Raw genomic sequence first — 22493 nt, forward strand, 5'->3', positions numbered from 1 at the left:
AGCTCTAGTCAAAGCAGAACTTAAAAATCACATCTCGTTTTATTGATTCACAACGACAGCCATGATAAAGTTAGACTCTAGGGGTCATGGCCTCTTGTTGGCTTCTTCTCCTGGTGTCGGATTCCAGCGTGGAACAACAGTAAGGTGAAATGGGATATACGAAGTAATACTCCACACAAATCGCCTGTTGTATTCTCTGAAGAGATTCATTCAGTTGCTGATTGATATTTGACCCTTTCCTCCGACGACTCCGGGCTACTGGGCCGCTGCCGCGTCCCGGGACCAAGCAGGGGTCCCACAGAGTCGTCCAGTCACAGCGGCTCTTCAAAGGGCCCGAGGAAACCAGGGGACTGTTGATTTGGCTCCTTCAGGAGAGAGGAGGGACAAGAGCTCCTTTCATTGGGGGAAAAAAGGAAAACATTGGAAACTCTGTGCTAAGGAGCTAATCACGCGCTGCATATGTGTCCTCTTCTGGCGGGGAGAAGAGGGATCCAGCCAGGACCGGGCCACAAGGCAGTGGAGCGGGATGAATGGGTTGATGTAAGGATGGCAGGATGGGTCATGTGATGGGTAATTGGAAACAGGAGAGAGAGGCTTTGTTTCTGCACGGTGTCCTACATGTGTTTAATGAGTGCATGCATGTTTTACACGTGTTGAGTTTGGATTGGGATTCACTTTGATCAGCGTAGTGTCATACCTACTTTGATGTAGACTTTAATTAGTGTTGACCACAACATTATAGCTAACACAAAAGACTAAGGCCTTGTCTACACGACAAAAACACAAAAACGACTACAAATGCTTAAACGAGCATAACAGACCAGTAGGTGGCGATAACGTCTACAACTTCGACAATCCTGTTAATATTGGTAATTTGGTACAGTGATGCTAAATTTAGCTAAAAACATGTGATCAGACCTTAGCAGTGCAAACCGGTAAGTAGCTGCCATTGTTGTTGTTGTTTCGACACAATACTCATCACACAAAGCAGCTGTCGGCATTGATGACTCAAGCTGTGATGTTATCGTTTCACAGATGCTCTGCTTTACATACGGATAAACAGATACCAGAGTTTTTGCATTTATAATCAAATCTAGTTACATAAAAGGCCATTTGCTTTGTGGACAAAAGGCCCAAAAGCCAGAGGAAAAGTTTGCAGGGCGTAAGATGGCGCCCTAGATTGCGGCATTGTAATTCTTTGGTAGTGTGTTGATGTTGGCTTTTACTTCAGGGATCTGTGTAGAACATCATCATCAGCTGCTAGACTTCTTAGTTGGACTTTAATAGTTCAAATCAATCTTCCTCTTAATTGCCATCCAGATATTCAACCCAACCAACACCAGAGTCTAAGCCCCCCCCCCCCCCCCCCCCCCCCTCCAGTCATCGCACGTCCCATGTGACAACGTCCTGAAGTCTGATTCACTGCCACGATGCTGAGGCACGTAGACACAACTGCCTCCATCTGCTCGTCCTCTCCGCCCGCAGATGGAGGAGATCCTCAGCTGAGTCGTCCCAACACATGCTCTCTGGCGTTTCATCCCTGACATGTGGTGGGAAAGTCACAGCTTGTGAAGGAGCCTTGCGTGTCACCAGCGTGTTCAGGATAAACTGAGGTGATTGATGATCTGCATCATCTCCTGTGAGGGATTTCTGTGTTTGAATGGATTCAAACGTGCAAAGCCTGTGTGTGATTATGGAACTTGGCCTCGTCATATCCCCTCTGCAGTTAGGCTGGGAATCATATTTTGCTCGTTTCATTCACTTGGTGTTGAAGGTGGACGTGTGAAACACAAAGGAGCGACTATACCGAATAACGCGAGGGCCCGGTCAAAAAGTCAGGGTGAGGAGTTTGGGAAGGGGGTTCGGTGACATCTCGGCTGCCAGTCCAAACACGACTTGGAGCCGGGGCGCCCTCGTCGTGCCAAATCTACAGCAGCAGCGAGGCTTTTAAAAAAACTGAGGCCCTGTGAGTCAGCCAAAAAGCCCTGGACTCGAAAAAACCTATTCCAGTCCCCGCGTTTCTGTGGCAACCCGGGAACAGATTGGAACCACATCTGGAAGCCATTTCAGTCCCTGCGAGGAGAGGAAGAAAGAAATTTATGAGTGAGGGGGGGGAAAGAAGACAAATATTTTCTGCAATGCAAAGCAGAAAGAAAGTGGAGTCACGTTACACTTATAAAAGAGGTCGAGAATATTAATTTTGCGGCCGAAAGCGACTCGGGAGCAGTTTTTTCCGATGCCCGTGTAGGTTCAGGATCTGGGATTAATGCAACTGCTTCTCAGCTGTAGAGCAACTTCTCATGCAGACAAAGATATTCTGCAGGAATAAAGGCTTCAGATTTAAGATTTCAAGTCATCTCTGCAGATCTCTTGATTTGTTTTGACAGTCTACTGTTAGTGTACGTTTATGCTTGAAAAATCTCCCTGTAACACAGAGGTTCTGGGTTTTTTGTCCTAGTTTCCCACTCCTCATCTGTGTCGCTGTCTGACAAACATGTGCGTCTGCTACGTCCCTGATTCCCTGAAAAAGCTGTGATTTCCCGGTTGATTCGTTGCATCAGACGCAGCCGGGGGGGAGATTTGAAAAGTGCTGTTTTCATCTGTTCTCCCCGTTAAAGAAAACACGGGCTAATTGCGCTCCTCCTTCCGCCTTCGATGTTGCTCCTTCGGCCCCGTGGAAATTCAGGAAACTTATGAAATGACATTTACTGGAAATGGATTGCCGGGGCTCTTGTGGAGCCAAAACCGCGGAGAACTGAGGTCAGCGAGCAACCAGAGGAGGAGGAGACATGCCAGCATCAGACGTGTGTTTATAGATTCCCAGTGACATCTACTCGCTGTGCGATTTAAGACTGTCATTATAAGAGAAACGAAACTCCCATGCAGAGGCACTGACCGAAAATAGTTTGATGTCGATGCAAAAGTTATGAGAGAGCGACCACACCGGGATCTGATGTTTCTGTTTGGGATCGATGAACTTCACTGTATGAGATTTGAAAAGTACAATTTCCTTTATATTGCTGCATCTGACGTGTTATTATTATTCTGGCAGTTTCGGGACATTAAGCTTCTGCAAAGACACACACAGACACACACACACACAGACACACACACACAGTTGTTATTTGCACTCGTTCTGTAAATGTGGAGATAAATAAGCACAAACAGTGAGAAGTGAAGCCACATCTCTCTCTCTCTCTTTCTCTCTCTCTCTCTCTCTCTCTCTCTCTCTCTCTCTCTCTCTCTCTCTCTCTCTCTCTCTCTCTCTCTCTCTCTCTCTCTCTCTCTCTCCAGATGGAGAGTTTATTTTTCCTCCGTGTCTCTCAGGGTGTGCAAACCGTTGTCTGGGACTTCAAATTGCCCTGAGATTTTCCCCCTTTGTCAGCATAATTCTGCAGAACGAGCGTATTAGGGGGAGAAGATTTGGACGGCTAATAGGAAGCAGATCAGTCAGATGCTCTTTTTCTTCCCCTTTTCTCTCTCTCTCTCTCTCTCTTATTCTGTTTCTCTCGTTCTTTTAAACCCTTTCTCCATCTTTTGTGTTTTTTTCCTCCACAGCCTATTTTCCTCCTTCCTTTCCTCTCCCCCCCTCCGTCCTTTCATCCCTCGCTCACCCATCCATCCGCTGTCTTGTGCAGTACAGTGGGACTTCAGGCTTCATAATGCGGCCTGAGGTTTCAGCTTTCACATAATTCCACAAGCTGACCCAACCGAAGTTTAGTTTTTTTTTTCTTTTCTCTCTTTCTGCTTCTCACTCACTCCATTCTGGAGCAGAGGGAAAGAGAAAGGGGGGGGGGGAGAGAGGGAGAGAGAAAGAGAGGCAGAGCTGCTGCCTTGCTCCAGATATTGGGACGGAAAATGATCACAAGACTCGAGTGTGTCCGTGCAAACCCAGGGGGGGAATAATCAGACGGGTTATGTTTCTGTGCTCTGGACCCGGCCATCAGTCCTGTCTCGTGTTGTTGGAGATGTAAACTTCTCACTTCTCTCTTTTCTGTTTTTCCAGTTACAGAAACACATGTCGTTGCAGAGTTACTCACCTTCCTCCAGCAGGAACGTTTCCCCATCAGCCTGAATCAGCTTCCATCACGTCTCTGTGACTCAGAGGTCGGGGGATCAGGACTCTTCGCACCCTTTCTTATCTGGGGGTTTATTTTCTTTAGACACACCGATAACAGCTGGACAGAAAGGGGGCCAGAGAAGAAGTGGTTATTTACTGGTGCTCGGATGCCGGGACTTATTTAGTGTCCGTGGCCTCGGTGCAGCGGCGTGTGAAGGGAAGTGTCGGCCGCGTCCCCCCCCCCCCCCCCCCCCCCGTCACTGCGGCTGTGTGCTGGTGTGTACATGACCCTCGCGGCCCTGCTCCACTTCGCAGGACAACACTGGAGTCATTATGAGGAGCCATGTGTTTCTGATTACCCAGACTCAGATTAGAGGCTCCTCTGATGTGGCCAACCATCGGTCCAAATCCCCCCCCCCACACACACACACACTCCCCGTCACTCTTCTCACCTCCACGCCAAAACCTCTCAACCATGACGTCACTACCAGGCCCAGCACCTTATTGTGTTCCTCATATAAACAGTGAAGTCTTCGTTATTGAAATGTTGCACTGGACGTGTTGCACTGCATTGTAAACACAGTTGTGTGTCTGGGGTTTTGTGGTTTCTGTTGTTGCATCAGTCGTACAAAAAACTTACCCAGTGACCGCCACGGGGAAATCGCTCTTCTGGTTCCTTCCTCCTCGAGGCAGGTCAGAGGTCAGCTGGCGAGCAGAAAGTGTGAGGACTCATTGATTTGTGGTAAATTTCGGATTTTGTGTTGGTAGTTATTGACGTGATGACGCCTGTGTGGTTCTCTGTGTTGAGGTCATATGAGAGTCAGCTGACAGTCGACTGGGAGTTCATATTATAGAGCCACAGCACTGAAGAAAGTACAATTAAAAGTCCCTCCAGAGAACAGCCATGTTTATTTTGAGACAGTATTTACATATTTCTCTCATATTTCTCTTCTCATTAAACTCTCAAAAAATTATATATGTCAAATTGTTTCTTCAGGTAAGAGAAGTACAACAGAATAAAAACCTGTCCTGCATTACATTCTGACTATAAGTACTCCTGAGTATTGTAGCAAGTTATATTATAAAATTGAAATAGACAAGGTGCAGGTAAATCAAAGTCATACATCAGTGGTGTACTTTACAAAATGTAAGTTACTTTACATAACTTGTACAAATACTGTCCCATAAATCTGACTGAATAAACCTTCACCATCAACACAGCAAACCAACAAAAACCTGCTGAGGACAGCCCCCCCCCCCCCGTGTTGGGATGATTTGAGCTAATTGTGGGTCAATGGTTCACGTTAACCACGAGCTAAATCAAAATCAGTGACGCTGTAGTTTACTGCATGAGCTGTAAATTTGTTCAGAGTCACTGTCACGTAGCCTCATTCCACTATATACTCTATTCTTTATCTTAATTAACACATGGTGGTGATTTTTTTAATGACAGATGTTGCATTAGGACGAATAAATCCACATTTAAGGATTCATCGTGAGATTAATACATTAAAAACACAGGAACTGCACACTGCACATTATACAGTGGAGCCCCCTCATTAGCATTGCATTGTTAATGAAGGAAGCACGAAGCCTTCAGTGCTTCTTCTCTTTATGAGCAGACTGCAGCGCAGCAGGCAGACAGGCAGCCGGCTTCCCCCCAGGTTCCCCGAGGCTCCAGACAGATAAACACACACACACACTCACACCCACACACACACACAAGATAACTGTTCAAACTAAAGCTCTACATTTTATATTCGTCGCCGCTGCTCCTCCTTTAAAGCACAAGCAAATGTTCAGTGTACGTGACAGCTGACGTCGACATTAGAGCCAAGTTTTCTCTCCCACAAATGTGCACAGCATAAGAGAGCACACGCACACACACACACACACACACCCACACACACTCACACTAATGTCCTGCTGGCTGGTAGGCAGCATCCGGTGTTTAGCTGCCACAGGAAGTGTGTGTGTCTTTATAGAGAGCCCTCTGAAGGAGGCAGGATCACAGCGAGGTGTTTCAGCGTTTGATCTTCTGCCAAACGCAAGTGTTCCAATTTAATAAAAAATAAATAAATAAAGAGAGACTCCTCATAGAAGAAAAGTTGCTTGGTACAATTTTTTTATTTTTTGTAAATGTTTTCATCGTCTGCTTCTCTCTTCTGGTTCTAAATGAAAGCCTTTTCCCCTTTGTCAGCAGAATAATAACAACATCCCCCCCTTGTTTTGGGGGCCGGCCCCATGTGATGTAAGCTGAAACATGCTGATGCTGAACACATATGGTTCACATCCACACGTACAGGCCGAGGCACAGCCGCCCCACCCCCACCGCTCATTACCTCCTCAGCTCATCAACTCTCCCTCTCTCCATCTCGGCGATTTAACTTCTTGTTCCTCTTTTCCGAGTCCAACTCAGATCACGAGGAGCTGGAGAGGAACTTTAAAAACCTAAAGATGCAAAGCGTGAAACTCCAGCAGGACGAGAGTGAAGGCCCTCAGGGTTTTTTGTTTTTTTACGACGGCTGCCAAGGGGAGGAAACCCTGTTAAAGCAGGGGGACTGTTTTACAGCCGTTTGACACATCATCTCAAACAGTAGAGCGAGAGCGGTGCGAGCTCACGATTTACCCGCCAAACCGCCAGGAAGTGTGCGTGTGGGCGTCGCCGCCCTCGTGTGGCGACCTGATGCGTCTGCCTCTTCACAGGACAGAGGGAGTCGGGTAAACTCGGACAGATGGAGAGATGTTTTCCTCTTCAAGTGTGTTAACGCGCTGCAAATGTGCTGCGTTCTCTCATAAGGTCTGATTTCATACCAGAGCACACGAGGGGATTCGAGTGCTTGTGCAACAACAGGAATGAGAGAGAGGGAGAGAGAGAGAGAGAGAGAGAGAGAGAGGGAGGCACTAGTTTGACTGTATCTGAACAAAGCAGATTTTACTGAACAAAAAAGGAGGAGAGGTATTTTCAAGATTTACCAACAGAATTCATTCTCTACGTCTTGTCTTTCAAAGTTGACATCCGACGAGTTTGACGCCTGTTTTTCATCCTGACATGTAACAGAGGGCTGGCAGGAGAAACTCCGGAGAAAGTCCCAAGGCCTCAGACTAAATGATTTGCATTCTGACATTCAAAAATGACCTCCCTGATATGAATAGATAATAGAAAATATCTCTGCAACTACAGGGTCTATATGAAAACTATTGGTATCTATATAAAGGCAACACTTGTGAGATTTAAGCAGAGGTGTCAGCCTCAGTATGGAGGTTATTGGACATAGGAGAGATAGAAAACAACAGAAATTAAATATTTTAATGAGTAAATATTCTTTCTGAAATAAGCAAGAAGGTTTTCATGCTTTCTTTATATCTGTGTGGGTTTTCTCCAGGTCCTCGAGGGTCGCCCTCTGTCCAAATACATGCAGTTATGGTTGATTGGCCCCCAACCATCAAAGAACAGATAATGGATGGATGATCATTTACTTTCTTCATGAGACTTACAAGTGAAGATCATCAACTCATATCTGTGCTAAGTATAAAAACTGGGAGCAGGCTGTCACCAGGTCTCCTCTATTGCACATTAATTAGCAGCTGTAATCAATATGTCTGTATGAGTTTGTGGAGACCAAAACAAAAAGGGATAAATTGACAATCTATTGGTGTGGTTGTTCTACATTTGTCAATATGACATTTTCCTAAAATATTTGTTTTCTCCTCTTATCAATGACAAATAAATGCGTTTGAAATGAATAAAGTAGAAATGATGCGTTTACGTACATTACACAGACTCTCTCCGATCAGAAACTCTATTGAGAATCAAAATATTTAGTTTTTAGTTCACATGCAGGTTTAATATGTTTCTTGAAGAAAGTGCACAGATCATGTTCAGCTTAGTTTCGTCTGTCAGCAGCTGTGAGGGTCGGACTCGCTCTCATAGGCCGTCAACTACCTGTGAGTTCATTCTGTGGGAATAAGTGATAAGAGTCCAGATGTTAGCTGATGACATCTGATGTGGAAGAAACCATAAACCATAAAAGCTGGGGGCGTCTTTGTGACTATAGAAAACTCAACAAACAGTCTAAATAACAGCAGAAGAAGAATCAAGCATGTGTGAGACAGTTTTTATCAAGTGCTGAGATTAAAAAGCATTTTAACAGAGAAACAGGAAGAAACAGTGAGAAGAACCGAACCCAGGTGGACGCTGCTCCCCCGTGGGAACACGTCATGGTCCCGTCCAGCCTGAGAAAGTGTCCAAGTGTGTGACAGGGTTTCATATTGTTAGTAAAAACTTCGGTAACAGCAGTAGAAGGAACCAGAGTGTGGTAAAATGTGGGTTTTATTGGTGCTTGCTCTTACCCTCGGTGTGAGGGCGTCAGAGAACACCACAGAGGAGCCGGTGGTGGCCAGAGGTAAACTGCTGGTGAGTACACACACACACCTGATGATGGACAACCCACAGAGGAAGTTTAAAGTCAATAAAATGCTTTAGCTTAAAAGTTTGAAATCAAAAATCTTCTCATCTTGACATCAGGGTTGAGCCGCGTGCTGTCGTGTCAGTGCGGAGAGTTTTGATAGCTGGCAGCTCTGAGCAGAACAAAGCAACACACGGCCGTTTGTCACGCTGCTCTAACAACCTGTCGTCCTCACAGGCTCCCAGCGTGGTTGGATGAGGCATAAAGAAAATGCCCGAGCTCCATCACTTCCTCCTGGAGCGATGGGCTCTCTAGTATCCTTGTTGCTCTTTTGCATTCTCCTGCGGCCTCTTGTCGAGACGTGACCTTTTCCCCCAACACACACACACACACACACACACACACACACACACACACACACACACACACACATAGACACAGAGCAGCCAGTCCTCTCATGACCTCTCCCTCACAGACAAAACAATGGTCCCAGCAAATAGCCCGGTCCCGTGCCAGCCAGCCAGCTCTGGGAGCTTTCCAAAAAAAGCTCATGCAAGTCCAGATCATGCAGGGTCTAAAAATAGACAATAGACGTTACACATCACAAACCCTATTGTGTACCTGTTGTTTCCCTTGATCCCTTCTTTTCCCCCCCCGTGCAGCCACAACTTGGAGTATGACTCATCGGAGGAGAAGAATCCCCGTCTGATATTCTACGACGAGACGGACGAGGTTGTGAAGGTGAGACTCGGGTTCGGGGATCTTTTGAAATCCGGCCTTGTGATGCAGTTTTTTTTTCCAGGGGAGCAGCGGAGTGTCGAGACGGATTCATGTGGGGAAGTTTTTAAAAGCTCCTGCATCTGATATCAGATCGTCTGTCAGATACCGAGTCACAGAGACAGAGTGTGTTTGAAAGAGTGAGAAAAAAAAGGGACGGCAAAGAAAGACGGAGGCTGAGAAAGTATATAAATCTGAGTTTCTGACAGCTGAGCGATATTTTTATACGGAGACATGATACTCGGCATGAATGTTGATATAAATGTGAGCCCTTAAATTTCAAATTGTCAATGTTTCCCACAGACTTTTTTTTTATCAGTGTGGAAAAGCCCCTGAACCAACCAAGGGACAATAAAACTCTCCCAGTGAAACCACCGTTAATGAATTTTCTTCTAAACGCACAAAGAGCCCCCCGCTGTGACTGGAAAGTGATCTGTTCTCCCTCTTGGTTTCTTTCTCAAGTCTCAGACTCTTCACCTTTTCGTTTCCCTTATTAACTCCACGTGGGAGTTTTCTTTTTTCTGTTTGTCTGCGTCTGTTTCAAGGTCCCGTGTTTGTTGTGTTCATTTATTGCTTCATAATGTGGGCGGTCGCCCTTTGAGACTGGGATTTGAAATTCGAATGAAGAATCATTTCAGAGACTAAATTACTGAGCAGATAAATAAAAAATTAATGTGCAGAGGGAAGTTTTAATAAAAAAATCCAGATTTGGTGAAATTAACGGTTTAAAAGACGAAACACAACAAAACCATTTGTCTGCAAAATACCATCTTCTCTGAATCCATCTACTTCACCCAACATGACCGCCTTTTCAGCCTTATGTCCATATGCCTGTGTGTGTGTGCTCATGTGTGCGTGTGTGTGCTCATGTGTGTGTGTGTTTTCCCCGACACGTCAGACTGTTCCTGTGAAGAAAATGAAGGCAGATGAGATCAGCAGCCTGTTGGACTCACTGGGTTTCTACAAGAGGGCCCAGAAAGGGGAAGAGGTGCCAGAGGAGTTCCAGCACTTCCCCCTGCGCGCCCCGAGGGACGAGCTGTGACGACATCTAGTGGACAAACCCTGCCACTGCAGCCCGGCCGCTTTAATGACGTGTGGGGCCCAAAGGCCAGAAAACGAGGAGCCAGGCTCCACGCTGAGGACTTGCTGGCCGGGTGCAGGGAGCAGGGGGTTAGACATGGATGTGTCCTTATGTTAGCGAGCTGAAACTAAATAATAAAAATAAATATGTATGGAAAACAACACAAACATGTTTGAATGGTCTGTGTATTCACGTGGGTCAGTTGTCTTCACTATAGTCCCTATATAGAGCGATTGCATAAATAAAAGAGATTTGAATGCTTACATATTGTAAAATGAATTAAAATGTGAGTTTTATTTGCAAGGGAGGTTTAAACTAAAATGTATTTTATGAGGATTTATCCTATTTTCCTCCATATTTAATTTCTGTAGATCTTTAAAAACTTTTGGATTATCTAATTAGACAAACAAATCATATTGAGCATCATAAAAAGCCGCTGAGTGACTAACAAACTGCCAGGATGCTGTTTCAGCCTAATCCTCAGCCCGCCTCCCTCACTTTAATCTGATTAGCAGTGTGTCTGCCAGCCTGCGTGTGTGTGTCCATTTGTGTCTCTGTGCAACCTAACACAACAGGGATTAGCAGTAGTCACTGAAAAACACAAACACGGTTTCCAGACCGGGATATTTTTCCTGACTCTTCTGGCTCGGTGATGGTGAACAGCTCTACCCACGATGCCTGTGTTCTACTCACCTGTGCCCGAGAACCTGCAGATGGGTCTGGCCTACATGGGCGGCTCGGTGTTCACCAACAACCGGACGGCAGACAGCGACTTCACCAGGGAGCAGGAGGACGCATCGGGTCGGTAACTCGTCCCACAGAACTGTAGTGTACTGTAGTGTAGTATGATTTATAGTTGTCCAAAGTAAAATATCATTATTGAATATACTACAATGCAATATTTGTAAATGTGTGATTATGAGTAACTGAAACTAATTCTGATCTCATAACTGAGGTAAAGTAGCTTTGTCATCTTTGTGGATACTACATGGAAACCTATAACTGAACTCTATCTTCAGCCACACTTTAAGTCTCAACTATGCATTATCAACAGTTCATGTCTAATCCATTCACTGTACACATTCCCATATATTTCCTGTCTTTACACGTTATGTTTAGTTTAATTACATCCATAGTTTATATATTTCTATATATTTTTTGCAAGTATTGCAAGTATAGTACTTGCTGATGTCTATTTGACTCTTGCTTTTGTAATACTGCAAATTTTGGGACTAATAAAGGATTATTTGATCTTATTGATGTTTCTGTATATGCACTTTTAGATATCTTTCTCTTGACATTATCTTTTGAAGCTTTAAAAAGTCCCAAAAAATTATTTCAGAAGCTCACATATTTGGCATCAGCAACAACCGTATGATCATGTGATGTATATTGTGTTTGTTGTGTTGCAGTGGTGAACGAGCTGGTCTCTCACCTCCCACTGCAGGTGCTGCTCTACTTCAACATGTTTTATTTCCCTTGCTGGTGGTTCTCGGCTGTGTTCATGCTGGAGGTGAAGGTTGGTTGAAGATTGTTCACAACACAAACTCAAATTACATTAAACATAGATTGTTTATAAAAGTCTTGAAATCAAATCCACTGAGGAAAATGGTTTAACTATCAGGGAATGAGGAGTTGAATACGTGGACTCATTCATGTTAAATCCACTTAAATTCAATATTTGTCAAATTGGAAAACCGGTGACTTTGGCGCCATCTATTGGTCGCATCAAGTAGCACTGAGATTAATAAATAATAAATGTATTACAACAAATATAATATAATCAATAATATTATTACAATCTTTGTTTGTATTGCACTTTTCTTAACAAGGTCACCGAAGAATAAAACAATAATAAAACAAAACAAATGAAAAGAAAGAAAGAAACATTAAATTAAACAACAAATTAATTAAATTCAAACGGAGATGAAGAGCTTTAAAAAAACGTTTGAAGAAGGGGTTTAAAAGCAGTATCAGCCGTAGCAGGTCTGATCTCAGCTGGTGAAGTCATCTACAGGTTTTTTTGGGCCGGTACCGCAAAAGCCAATCGTACTCTGGGAACGACCGAGGCCATAAAATAGAAAATAAGAAATGGAAAAAGGAAAAGGGGAAAATTAACAGAAGGGAAGTAAGGAATATAAGTGGAAATGTGAATATTTAAATTGATAAACAGAACAAAATACCAAACCCATCCTGTAAAGCCACATGAATAAGATGACACTTATTTTCACCACTTTTTAAATATCAAAGATGACACATAGGGTCATTGGCATTAAACCCAATGATATACATGGAGGTTTGTCATGTAAAACTTTACAACTCACTGTGTTAGATCATCAGTCTTTATCAAATCCACATTCATAAAGTTATATTTGAGATTTCCTAAAGAATTACACTTTTATATGTTTAAGTACGCAGATTTTTATTTTTAAATTCAACTCATTGACATACCAGCCGTGCTTCATTTGCAGTTCTACTATCTGCCGGGATACTACCAGGCTCTGCTCATCACCGGCATGATCCTCCTCACGGTCATCGAGGTGGTGCGACTCTATCTGGGCTACATCGGCAACCTTAAAGAAAAGGTAATTCAAACAGCCGACATCCTCCTTGACACACAACACAGACACACAACACAGAGCTCTTCTGTGAAATCGAGTGGCTGCTTGAGTTTTCCTCCGGTGTGAGCAAACAATCAGCTCGAGGCTACAACCACCTTATTCTATTGAGTTTCTCTCTCTGTGTGTGTGTGTGTGTTTTTTCATGTTGACACAACTCAAGCCCTCGACTGCTTTATCTCTGCATCGCCTCCGTCCACCAACCCGACTTCTCTCCCTCCCCCCCCGGCCTGTCATCAGGTGCCAGAGCTGGCCGCCTTCTGGCTCCTGTCTTTCATGTTCCAGCTGCCCGTGCTGCTGTTCTTCCTGACCGATGAAGGGATTCTCATCCTGCCCCTGGAGAGAGCCGTCCACTCCCTGTACCTCCTCTTCCTCCTCGCCCAGATCCTGGCCTCCTTCCTGGCGCTCAGGACCATGACCCGAAAGCTCACCGTCCTCTTCCATCTGCGGCAGTTTGGCAAAGTGGAGAGCCTCCGCCACGCGGGGATGAGCCCCGTCCACGGGTTGACGTACCGTCGAAGCGTGCTGCCGGTGTCACCACACCGTGACATGTATGACTGAAGTATGAGTTCACCTGACTAATACTTGTTTACTTTCTGTTCCAAACACTGGACTTGGTGCTTAAGGTGCAACTTCATCCCTAAATGTTTGGGTGTCTCTCACTGGACATACAAAGAATTGTCTTTAGAACTCAGAGCTGGGACGCAGGACTGTCCCCCTGTCAGCTCGCCTGAGGTTGTCCAGCTATGAAAGACGTCTCCAGCTGCAGCAAACACACTTTTGCAAAAGAAATGTCTTAACAAAGTGGAAAGTTACTCACCTCCAGAGTTTCATTGAACCGTTTGGGGCAGTCAAGGTTAAAGCAATGGCCGAGGTATTGGTTGTGGTATTGGGGGACGTCTCTGACTGGAAGACCATGTTGGTTTAGGCCTTTAGTTTCAGCTCAGATTTAATTTAATTTGAAAATGAGACGCGTCTGGATCGGAGGAACTTACATCTTTGAAATATAGATGTCATGATGTAGAGACGTCTCAAACTGTTGTTTTCTCTGTGTAGGCATCATGCCTTCAAGGTCTGAGATGGTTTGTAAACACTAGGGGGCGTTGTGAGTCATCTATGTATGACATGGTCTTGTAAATGTGGGAATAAATGTGAAATTAAAAACAGTATTAATGTGATTCATCCAAAAACTGTCCTATCATTTAGTTGACAGCTCAAAAACTAACTTAAGTGTTCAGTTACTTTTAATCCACTGCTGCATTGTGACCATTTGAACACAGATACTGAACTTCTTGTACAATCTGCACTCTGGCATTCACATCTCCCCTCAATCTTCATACCTCGATATTTTGATGTGCAAGAAAAATGAAAGCGCTGACGCCAACATTCAGACATTGTGTTGTTGTTTTAGAAAAGATTAAACACTTCACTTTAGCCCCACTCTAAATGTCACAGCCTGTCGTCGTGTCAGCCGAGCCGTCATGAACTGACCTGACTTGAAGAGAAGAAAGTGCATCATCACAAAAACAGAATGGGCTCAGAAACACCGGCAGTTCGATGCCAGGAGCTGCCCCCCCCTTCTGTCCTCTTTAATGATGATGGATGACGGAGGCTGCAGTGTTGGTAGAACACAATTGTTTTTGCAAGCGCAGATTAAATTTTTTTTTGCATTACCCAAGAGGGGAGATTAGTTTTCCAGTAGAAAGAAAACCTGTTCTCTCAGGAAAGAGCGACTGTTTTCCACTTTATCTTTAAGTCGCTCCTACTGTTCATAATATTATCTTTAAAAGGTGAGAATCAGGATTTCTTAATGCTCATAAAGTCCGAGAGTTTTAAACCTGTGACTGCAGCAGAGTTGTGTTAAATATTTATGACCACACAGTGGCAGTCAGTGACCAGGGGAAGTGTGGAAAGTGATGCACAGTCCAATGAGAACAGATTCTCATGCAGCACATGTCCTGGTCAGCAAACCCTCTGGCAGAGGAAGAGAGGTTAGGCATGTCCGCACTACTATTATTTGATCATCTATAACTTTATGGAAATCGATTGCACATCGTGTTGTCTACACTTTCCCTCTTTCCTCTTGATGCAGGCCTAGAAAGGATTCCTCCCTTGTTTTATACCTCGAGCCCAAAGCCAGAGTCTCAGATGCTTCACTAGTCCCACACCAAGCTGCTAATGAGAGAGACACACTTTCTGTGATACAACGTGTTCATCCTGCTCCACTTTACATCCAGGGAACGAGCTCAACCTATACCCGAGAAAATCCAGGTCCTGTGTTGCTGCAAAGGGGAAAAAGTATATTTATCGGGTGACATGAAGGATAACATGAGTCTATCTCGTCTAAATAAGGAAAATGGCCCCAAACAGGAGCAGGTAAATAAGAGCTGCTGCCCTTTCACTTCTGTTTATTTTGCTCCACGTGTCCTGAATTCTTCCCTACAGTGAATTAACCTCGCGGACTGAAAGAGGAACCAGCTGCCACCGGTGCAGCCGATAAGGCAGCCTGGTTTTGGTTTGGTGCTTCTGGCTCATTGATAAAATGGAAGAGGAGACGTGAGCAGACAACAGGAGAGAAGGAGCCGTTTGCTCTGTTGTGTTTATTTCAGATCGGGAATCTGGTTCGTCAGCAGCAACATGTTTTTAATCACCAGGTAGATCTGTATTTTCCCAGGAGGAAATGTATTTCCACAAAAAAATGCATCTACACACCATAGGCCCACTTAATAAAGGGTCATAAAATCTGCACATGCACTGATATATTAACTATGTAGACACATTTATATAGAATATGCTCATACATGGTGCTCCACTAATAATCTCTGTGCCTTTTTAAAGTCATTTAAAAGTAGTATTTATGAATATATATTTTGTAGGTTTAATGTCTGATCATTTCCAACTCAGTTATTCACCTGATTCTATTCACCTGTCTGTCCTGCTGCTCCTGTCACTCAGGAGCTCCTCACAGATTTTATATAGAGGCCGGATCAGTTGCTGCTTCTTGTTCGTTGTCTCTCTCTCTCTCTGTATGTGTGTGTGTGTGTGTGTGTGTGTGTGTGTGTGAGATGCCTCATTATTATAGATTTGACCATAAGTCACTGGCTCAGACCGACCTCCCATTTTAAAACTATAGACGTCTCCTCATGAGACCACATTTAAATTCAGTAGATTTGGATTTGTGCACCCAATTGCACACATTGTCCCCTAAATGTGCCGGAAAGTGAAAAGGAAAAAATATCACAACGACACAAGTTCATTGTCGGATCTTTTCCAACTTGTGCAGTAACTTCTTCCTTCTCAGTAAATCACCTGATTCCCTCCTGATGCACCTTGTCACTCACTAGCTCCTCACAGGTTTTAGATAGAAGGCAGATCCCAGTGTTTTCTGACACCAGCTAAGACAAACACCAATATATAAAATAAATAAAAAGCAAACAGCGCCTGGTCGTCAGTTTTGTCCTCTACAAAATTTTGACAAAAACATTAGAAAGCAGGCGGTTATTTTAAAGGATCAGGAGTCGAGTAGAAAGCTGTGATCCTCTCAACCGTGTTCTCATTTGTTTTGATCGTAATTATAGAGATGAATCACAATTTATTCTGTTGTCATGTCTTGATTTGTTGTAAACGCTTCACAGAATCACGTTCAAGACACAAACTAATGTTCTTTATGCTGTTTTCTTGTTTTTCTAATGCAAACACAAGTTCAATGGGTTCTTGTCTTCAGGCGTTGCTCTCACCCCCCACTCAGCTCCTCCTCCTATCTGTTTTAAATAACTCTATTAGGATCTAAAGAGGAAGGAGATTCATCAGAAAGGCGTAGACTTTCCCTCTGGAGACACCGTGGTCACATGTGAAGCGGCTCCTCGCACCTGTCACCTCAAATCCAATTGGCTTCCTGTTTTTTGAAGTGTGGTGAATAATATCCTGGGACAATCTGGAGACATAATGTTCTCCGGCTCCTGTAAACAGCTGTCTCAGCGTCCTTTCCATTCCAAGTCATCACTCCTGCAGCTTCTCCAAGTTTTCAACGAGGCTTCTATTTTTTTAATTCACATTATCGTCTGCTGAGCTCCGGCGAGCACGTCATCGCCTCAATTATGATTGGGTGAAATGTGACTGACGAGGCTACAAGCGCTCACAGGAGGAGATATCCTACATGTCAGAGAAACATCCTCGTTCCTCATTTCAGTAATCCCTCACGGTGGAGAGCTCACCAGACCGGCCAAGACGCCTGGACACGTCCCCATCCCCTTAATTCCAGGTGGTTATACAATTAACCCTCAAACTACCGTTAGGCTCCAGTCGCTAAGTCTTACTCCAAGTCGCTAATGGACGATGTGATGACACAATTAAACACTTACCTCAGTCACATTGAAGAAATACAACATTTCCTCTCTAATAAGGCTGCAGACGTTTTTCTACATTTTTCTGAATGCCAACAAAATGCTAAAGGTCAAATCTTATTAAACTTCTGTGGCCGAAGAGTTTTACAGCTTATTCCTCTGTCTCCATTTAAACCATTAAAACTATTCCACTGGGAGACTTGTTACTTCATGATGAGGATGAACAAAATGAAGATTTTTTGGAAATGTTTTAGAAATTATGTGATTACACCGAATTGACCAACAGTCCCAACATCTGTCTACACACCGATTAATGTGGAGTATAGGAAGACACAGGCCAAGTGGGTGATGCCGTCAGGAGTCAGCTCCCTACAGTGCAATGTGAAACCCGACCAACTGGATCGAATGTGTCACACAAGAACCTCGCTCCATACTTACAGATGTGAAAACAACCTTAAACATCAAAGTTAAACTGTGGCTTTATTCTTTCAGGTTTCATGAGTTCATTAGGGACAAAGGAGTCAAGGCTCCTGCTCACTAGAGAATTCTGATTGGAGGTCACTCTGTGTCAAGTGTCTGCTCAAATATCCCTGTAGTGTGGGGGGGTTTACGAAATATATATGTTGCAGCCTTCCCGGTCTCAACATCGTAAATATCAAACATATCGTTTATTTGCGATAATTGGCTCCGACTACGTGTGCGATCTGAACATTACAAGATTAAACATCAGTTAAATCTGTGATAAATGTCTGTTTGTCTCCCGTGTTTTTAGAATCAGTCAAAAGTTTAAAATCCACTAGTGTGCATCAGCCTTAAGAGCCTCAGTCGAGCTGGTGAACGCAGCCCAACACCACGAGTACCCTTATAACCACTTTAGTGCTATTAGAAAGAAAAACAAATCTGTGTCAAATCTGAATCTGTAATCACATTTAAGCACATATTCCATTTCCCTCCATTGTTTTGGGATATACGTAGAAACCTTAAAAATCCGAAAATAATCTCAGCTGCGATTCCTTTTTTTTTCAGTCAGAAGTTTTTCAATTTTATGCAATTTTCAGGGCAAACCAGTCCTTCAACTCTCCGAGTCTGATCAGCTGGTAAAGAAACTCATTAAACCAGCGAAATGTCCGCAGCTGACCCTACCCTGCACCCCCCCCCCCCCCCCCCCCTCCTATTCCGTCCACAACCTGTTTCCATCAGCAACTGAAGGGAAAAATACTTCCAGGAATATACCGAGCCCCGGTCACTCGGGTCCGCGGGGAGTTTCAAGCTGTGAGCCTTTCCGTTAAATCCTCTGGGACACTGTTCAATCTCTCTTACTCATTTCCCCTGATAGAATAGGACCTGGCATTTGCAATGAAAGGGCGATATCACAGTTGATGGGAACACATGTATGATTGGAGACTCGATGCCATCGCTTCGACTCGAGTGTTTCTCCGGTCAAATCAGAGCAAACAGGGCCTTTTCTGAGGGGTACAGAATACATATTGCCCAATTACTGCCTCTAAATGATATCGAGCCATGAAATTCAGATCTTATTCATGAGCTCCTTATATTGTTTCCCCCCTTTTTTTTTTTTAAGCCAGCAGGGAATGGGACATCACACTGGCAGGCAGGGATATTGAAACTCCGAGGGAAATTGGTCGTCGGATATTTTCAATTTGGGTCTGATTACCTGGGCGAAGGGGAATGGCAGGACAAGTGGCATCTCCCCCCGGGGTTTAAATGGCCACTCGCGGTACAGTATAGATGAATATTTGATCAGCAGCAACAGTATTAAATCTGCACTGCTCGATGACACAGGAGAATGTGGAGCCTTTACAGCCAGAGCCACAGAAAGGCTGATGTACTTCCAGTTTCCTGGGAGCGTTGTTTTACTATAATGTGAAAGTGTTTTGAGTTGAATCATGTGCATGTTACCCACATCAGCCTTTTTGTCTCAAATACAACCACATTAAATTATATCCATATTTTTATCTAAAGGTTTTATTAAAATGGTGTCTTTTTTGCCAACCTTTAGCAAACTGCTGATTTAAAGAATGTCGATTAAAAATGATCAATTTACTATTTTGTCATGTTTATTATTGTCAAACATTTTCAGGCTCCACCTTATTTAGATTTGAGGTTTTTTTCTTTGCTGCTATACAGATTATAAAGACAAACCTTTCAAACATTTTAAAACATCACCCATATGAAACATTACAACAGTCTGACAGGATACTGCTTTTGGTCTACCTCTTAAAATACAGCCTTTAACGTGAAGGAGTAATATCTGGTGGTGATGGTAAAGGACACTGACACAGAATAGACGATCTCATAAATCTGGTGACCCCTTCTGTTATCGGACAATCACATTAACATTTTTGTGAAAGTGAAATCCTGTTTGTTGCAGATGGCAACTTTATGAAGTATAGAAGAAAAAGCATCTAAAGCTGCCACTTGTCTGGATGAAGCTCTGCTGGTGCTCGTGGCCAATGGCAGCAAATGAAGCCATCAAATCAAAAGTAAAAAAATGTCCCTCATCCAAAGAAACCTGGGCTTTTGTCCCTTTTTGGCTTCCTCATCACAGAATGATCCCAGTACAGGTGAGATGTGTGAAACTCTCTCACTTGACACGATCCAACGTTCAGACTTTGGCTTTGAAGCTGCTCTAAATGACTCAGTTCTCCTCCTCTTTGATTCGGGCTGTGACAGGTCCGCTCCCACGTCATCTGTTGCTGCCGCTCCCACGACCCTCCATTCAGTTTAGAGACTCGTCAATAACTCAGGGTTTGTGAGACGGGGACAACTGTGACCCCCCGTGGTGACCTATAACTGAACAGACGACAGAAACTGAACTTGAGCCGGTGTGAGTTACAGTTTAGCCCTTTATCTAATCAAGGGGTCTGTCACTGATGGAGCGGGGGGGGGTTATATTCATCCCTCTCTCAAGGATACCTCAGCTTGACACTGAAAGCCTCTGCAGTGACCTTGGCTGTTTTGCAGTCGCTGAGCTCAGGAACCTTCTTTCTTTCATCACCTGAAAAAGACAATATACTGTAACCGTCCCTGCTTCAGACAGGAAGTCCCACTAGAGACACAAACCAGAGGGACGTTTCAGAGGCTTGACCATGTGTGATGCCACATGTTCAATACTCTATCTGCTGGTTGCTGCCACATGTTTCCCTGCAAATTACATGACTAATATTTAATATATAAACAAATGCTATGTTTAAGTAGCTACGCCCTTTTTGCACCTGAACCCCATGCAGCTGAGAACCTGACCTACTCTTGATTTGAAGGTCTCAGCAGCCACGGATAATCATTTCATCTCATTTCTTCATAATATCTTGAGAGTCCTGAGAAATGAAGGAGAAATTCACTCTTCTGAATCCTGCATCCTGATTGGCTGCGGCTCAGCAAGCGTAACAGTATCAATCTGGTGGTGGAGAAACGTGAATATATTCCGAGAGGAGAGGATTCTAAGTGGGACCTGATTTTTGGGGTAAAGGTCATTAACAACAAGTGTCTCTGGTTTTACAATGCAATTGGTTTTGCAGATGATAAGACCAAAGGAGGAAAGAAAGTTTTTTTTGTTCTGAACTTCTCTTGACGTCACATTTTTAATTGTATATTCTGACAGAAGTCTTCAGTTAAATCTCCTGCCGTTTGTGGCTTTTGCTTAATGCTTTCTTTTCTTCTCAAAAGACATTTTGATATGACATCGATGGCTCATTGGGGTTTTCTATTAAGCAGCCGAGCAGCAGACCTCCAGGTCCACGCTGCCAGACGTTTGAATCAGACGTCTGATATCCGTCTGAGGGGTTTTCTGACAAAAGCAATTAAGCTTCCGTTCTGTGAGATTCCAGGAGGATAAGAGCAGCCATGCTAATTGATTATAGGGACGTAAGCGGTTGTGGTTTGTGTACAAACACAAGGAAATGCTTATTCATTTCTGAATAACTTAAGCAGGGAAAATGCGACTCATTAACTAAAAACCTAAACGCACTCTCGTGAACTCCGTTTTTCTCCGTGCTCTTGTGGGTTTGCAGAATTGGACGCCACTGAGCTTCTGAGAAGTCTCCACAGGCGCTTGTGGGAAAACATGTTTTCACTGTGATAGTTAGTGGAATGATCGAGCCGACAAAAAGTCGAGGGAAAACACGCTGGAGAGTGATGCCAGGCTTTTTGAAAGAGGACAAGAAAAAACTAAAAAAACCATCACTCCTTTCCAACCCATTCATAACGTGAAGCCCGGCACATCGAAGCAATAAAAGGCAGAAATAGATGATAGTCAAGATATAGAGATTAAAAATTATCCACAGAAGAAGAGGGCAAAACTTTTATCCCCAGAGCCACATTTATCACCCCATTTTTCATTAAATATTTAGTCAGGCTGTATAGTTTCTAAAGTAATGTTTGTTTATAATTTTTCACTCAGTCCAAAATCAGACCCTGTGTATTCACACAGGGTCTGAAAACGCCAAATAAAACAGGAAACGCCAAATAAAGAAACATTGTGTATTGATATTCAGTGGCCATTAGTCTCTGAGCAGCCTCCAGATAATGCACACTAACCATCTCATGCATATTCTTAATGCCCTGCTTAGTATTTTCCACCCACGGGCCCCTGGTAGTCTCCCGGGGAGAGGACGGCCTCAATTCAATTAAAACTGGGAGTTCGGTGACTCCTGATCCAATCAAGCTGCTGGCTCCGGTCCGTGACCATGACGGGAATGATAATGCCACTGAGGACAATCGCAGAGACAGACAGAGACATGGCAAATTGTGACCTGGCAGGAGGAGACTGGGATGGAAATTTATAGAGCTGACATAAATGGAAAGCACAAGTCTACGAGTCGTCATCGGAGGTAAAAGCTCCACCCGGTGCTGCTCCGTCAGACTGATGGAGAAAACAAACGCTACATTAGCTGATGCAGAAAGAATAATGTTATAGAAATGTATACAGAAGGACAGGGGGCAACACACACACAGCAGTTAGAGCACAGAGGTGATCCATCAATTCATTTTATTCTGTCAGGTTATTTGAGGTTTCTCTCTGGGTTCACGGTAGAGTCTAGTTTAGAAGTTTGCCATCGTTTTATCCGAGTCATCGACACAACATCGCACTCTTTCAACCCTGTTGGACTCAAAATGGACATTTAAAAATAAATCTATGCAGCAGAACCAGAGAATATAGCAAATAAGGACCAAATATACCAAAAC

At 43.8% G+C, this 22493-nt stretch overlaps 2 protein-coding genes and 1 long non-coding RNA gene across 3 annotated transcripts; 2 read left to right on the top strand and 1 right to left on the bottom strand.

Moving 5' to 3' along the window:
- Positions 1-1397: 1397 nt before the first annotated feature.
- LOC128439067 (uncharacterized) lies at positions 1398-6657 on the bottom strand. The gene is made up of 3 exons (XR_008338420.1): positions 6403-6657; positions 4041-4178; positions 1398-2073 (listed from the first exon to the last, which is right to left on the bottom strand). It is a non-coding gene; the product is annotated as an uncharacterized LOC128439067 (long non-coding RNA).
- A 1662-nt stretch (positions 6658-8319) lies between these two features.
- Positions 8320-10494, top strand: selenoe (selenoprotein e). The gene is made up of 4 exons (XM_053421891.1): positions 8320-8477; positions 8707-8783; positions 9132-9210; positions 10145-10494. The coding sequence occupies exons 1-4, from the start codon at positions 8385-8387 to the stop codon at positions 10286-10288; spliced, it is 393 nt and encodes a 130-aa protein (XP_053277866.1). The 5' UTR covers positions 8320-8384; the 3' UTR covers positions 10289-10494.
- Positions 10495-11001: 507 nt separating this feature from the next.
- On the top strand, positions 11002-13506 carry zgc:112294 (transmembrane protein 17A). The gene is made up of 4 exons (XM_053421109.1): positions 11002-11128; positions 11740-11846; positions 12799-12912; positions 13186-13506. Exons 1-4 carry the CDS (start codon positions 11002-11004, stop codon positions 13504-13506), a joined length of 669 nt encoding a protein of 222 aa, XP_053277084.1.
- Positions 13507-22493: the final 8987 nt, after the last annotated feature.

Source organism: Pleuronectes platessa, chromosome 4 (genome assembly GCF_947347685.1).
Source record: "Pleuronectes platessa chromosome 4, fPlePla1.1, whole genome shotgun sequence".
NCBI classification, from domain to species: Eukaryota; Metazoa; Chordata; class Actinopteri; order Pleuronectiformes; family Pleuronectidae; genus Pleuronectes; species Pleuronectes platessa.

Bases quoted from the DNA above. Each gene is read 5' to 3' on its own strand.
- zgc:112294 (XM_053421109.1), top strand. From the start codon at position 11,002: ATGCCTGTGTTCTACTCACCTGTGCCCGAGAACCTGCAGATGGGTCTG. The intron at 11,129-11,739 runs GTCGGTAACTCG...GTTGTGTTGCAG, and splicing joins GGAGCAGGAGGACGCATCGG to TGGTGAACGAGCTGGTCTCT. The intron at 11,847-12,798 runs GTTGGTTGAAGA...CTTCATTTGCAG, and splicing joins TGTTCATGCTGGAGGTGAAG to TTCTACTATCTGCCGGGATA.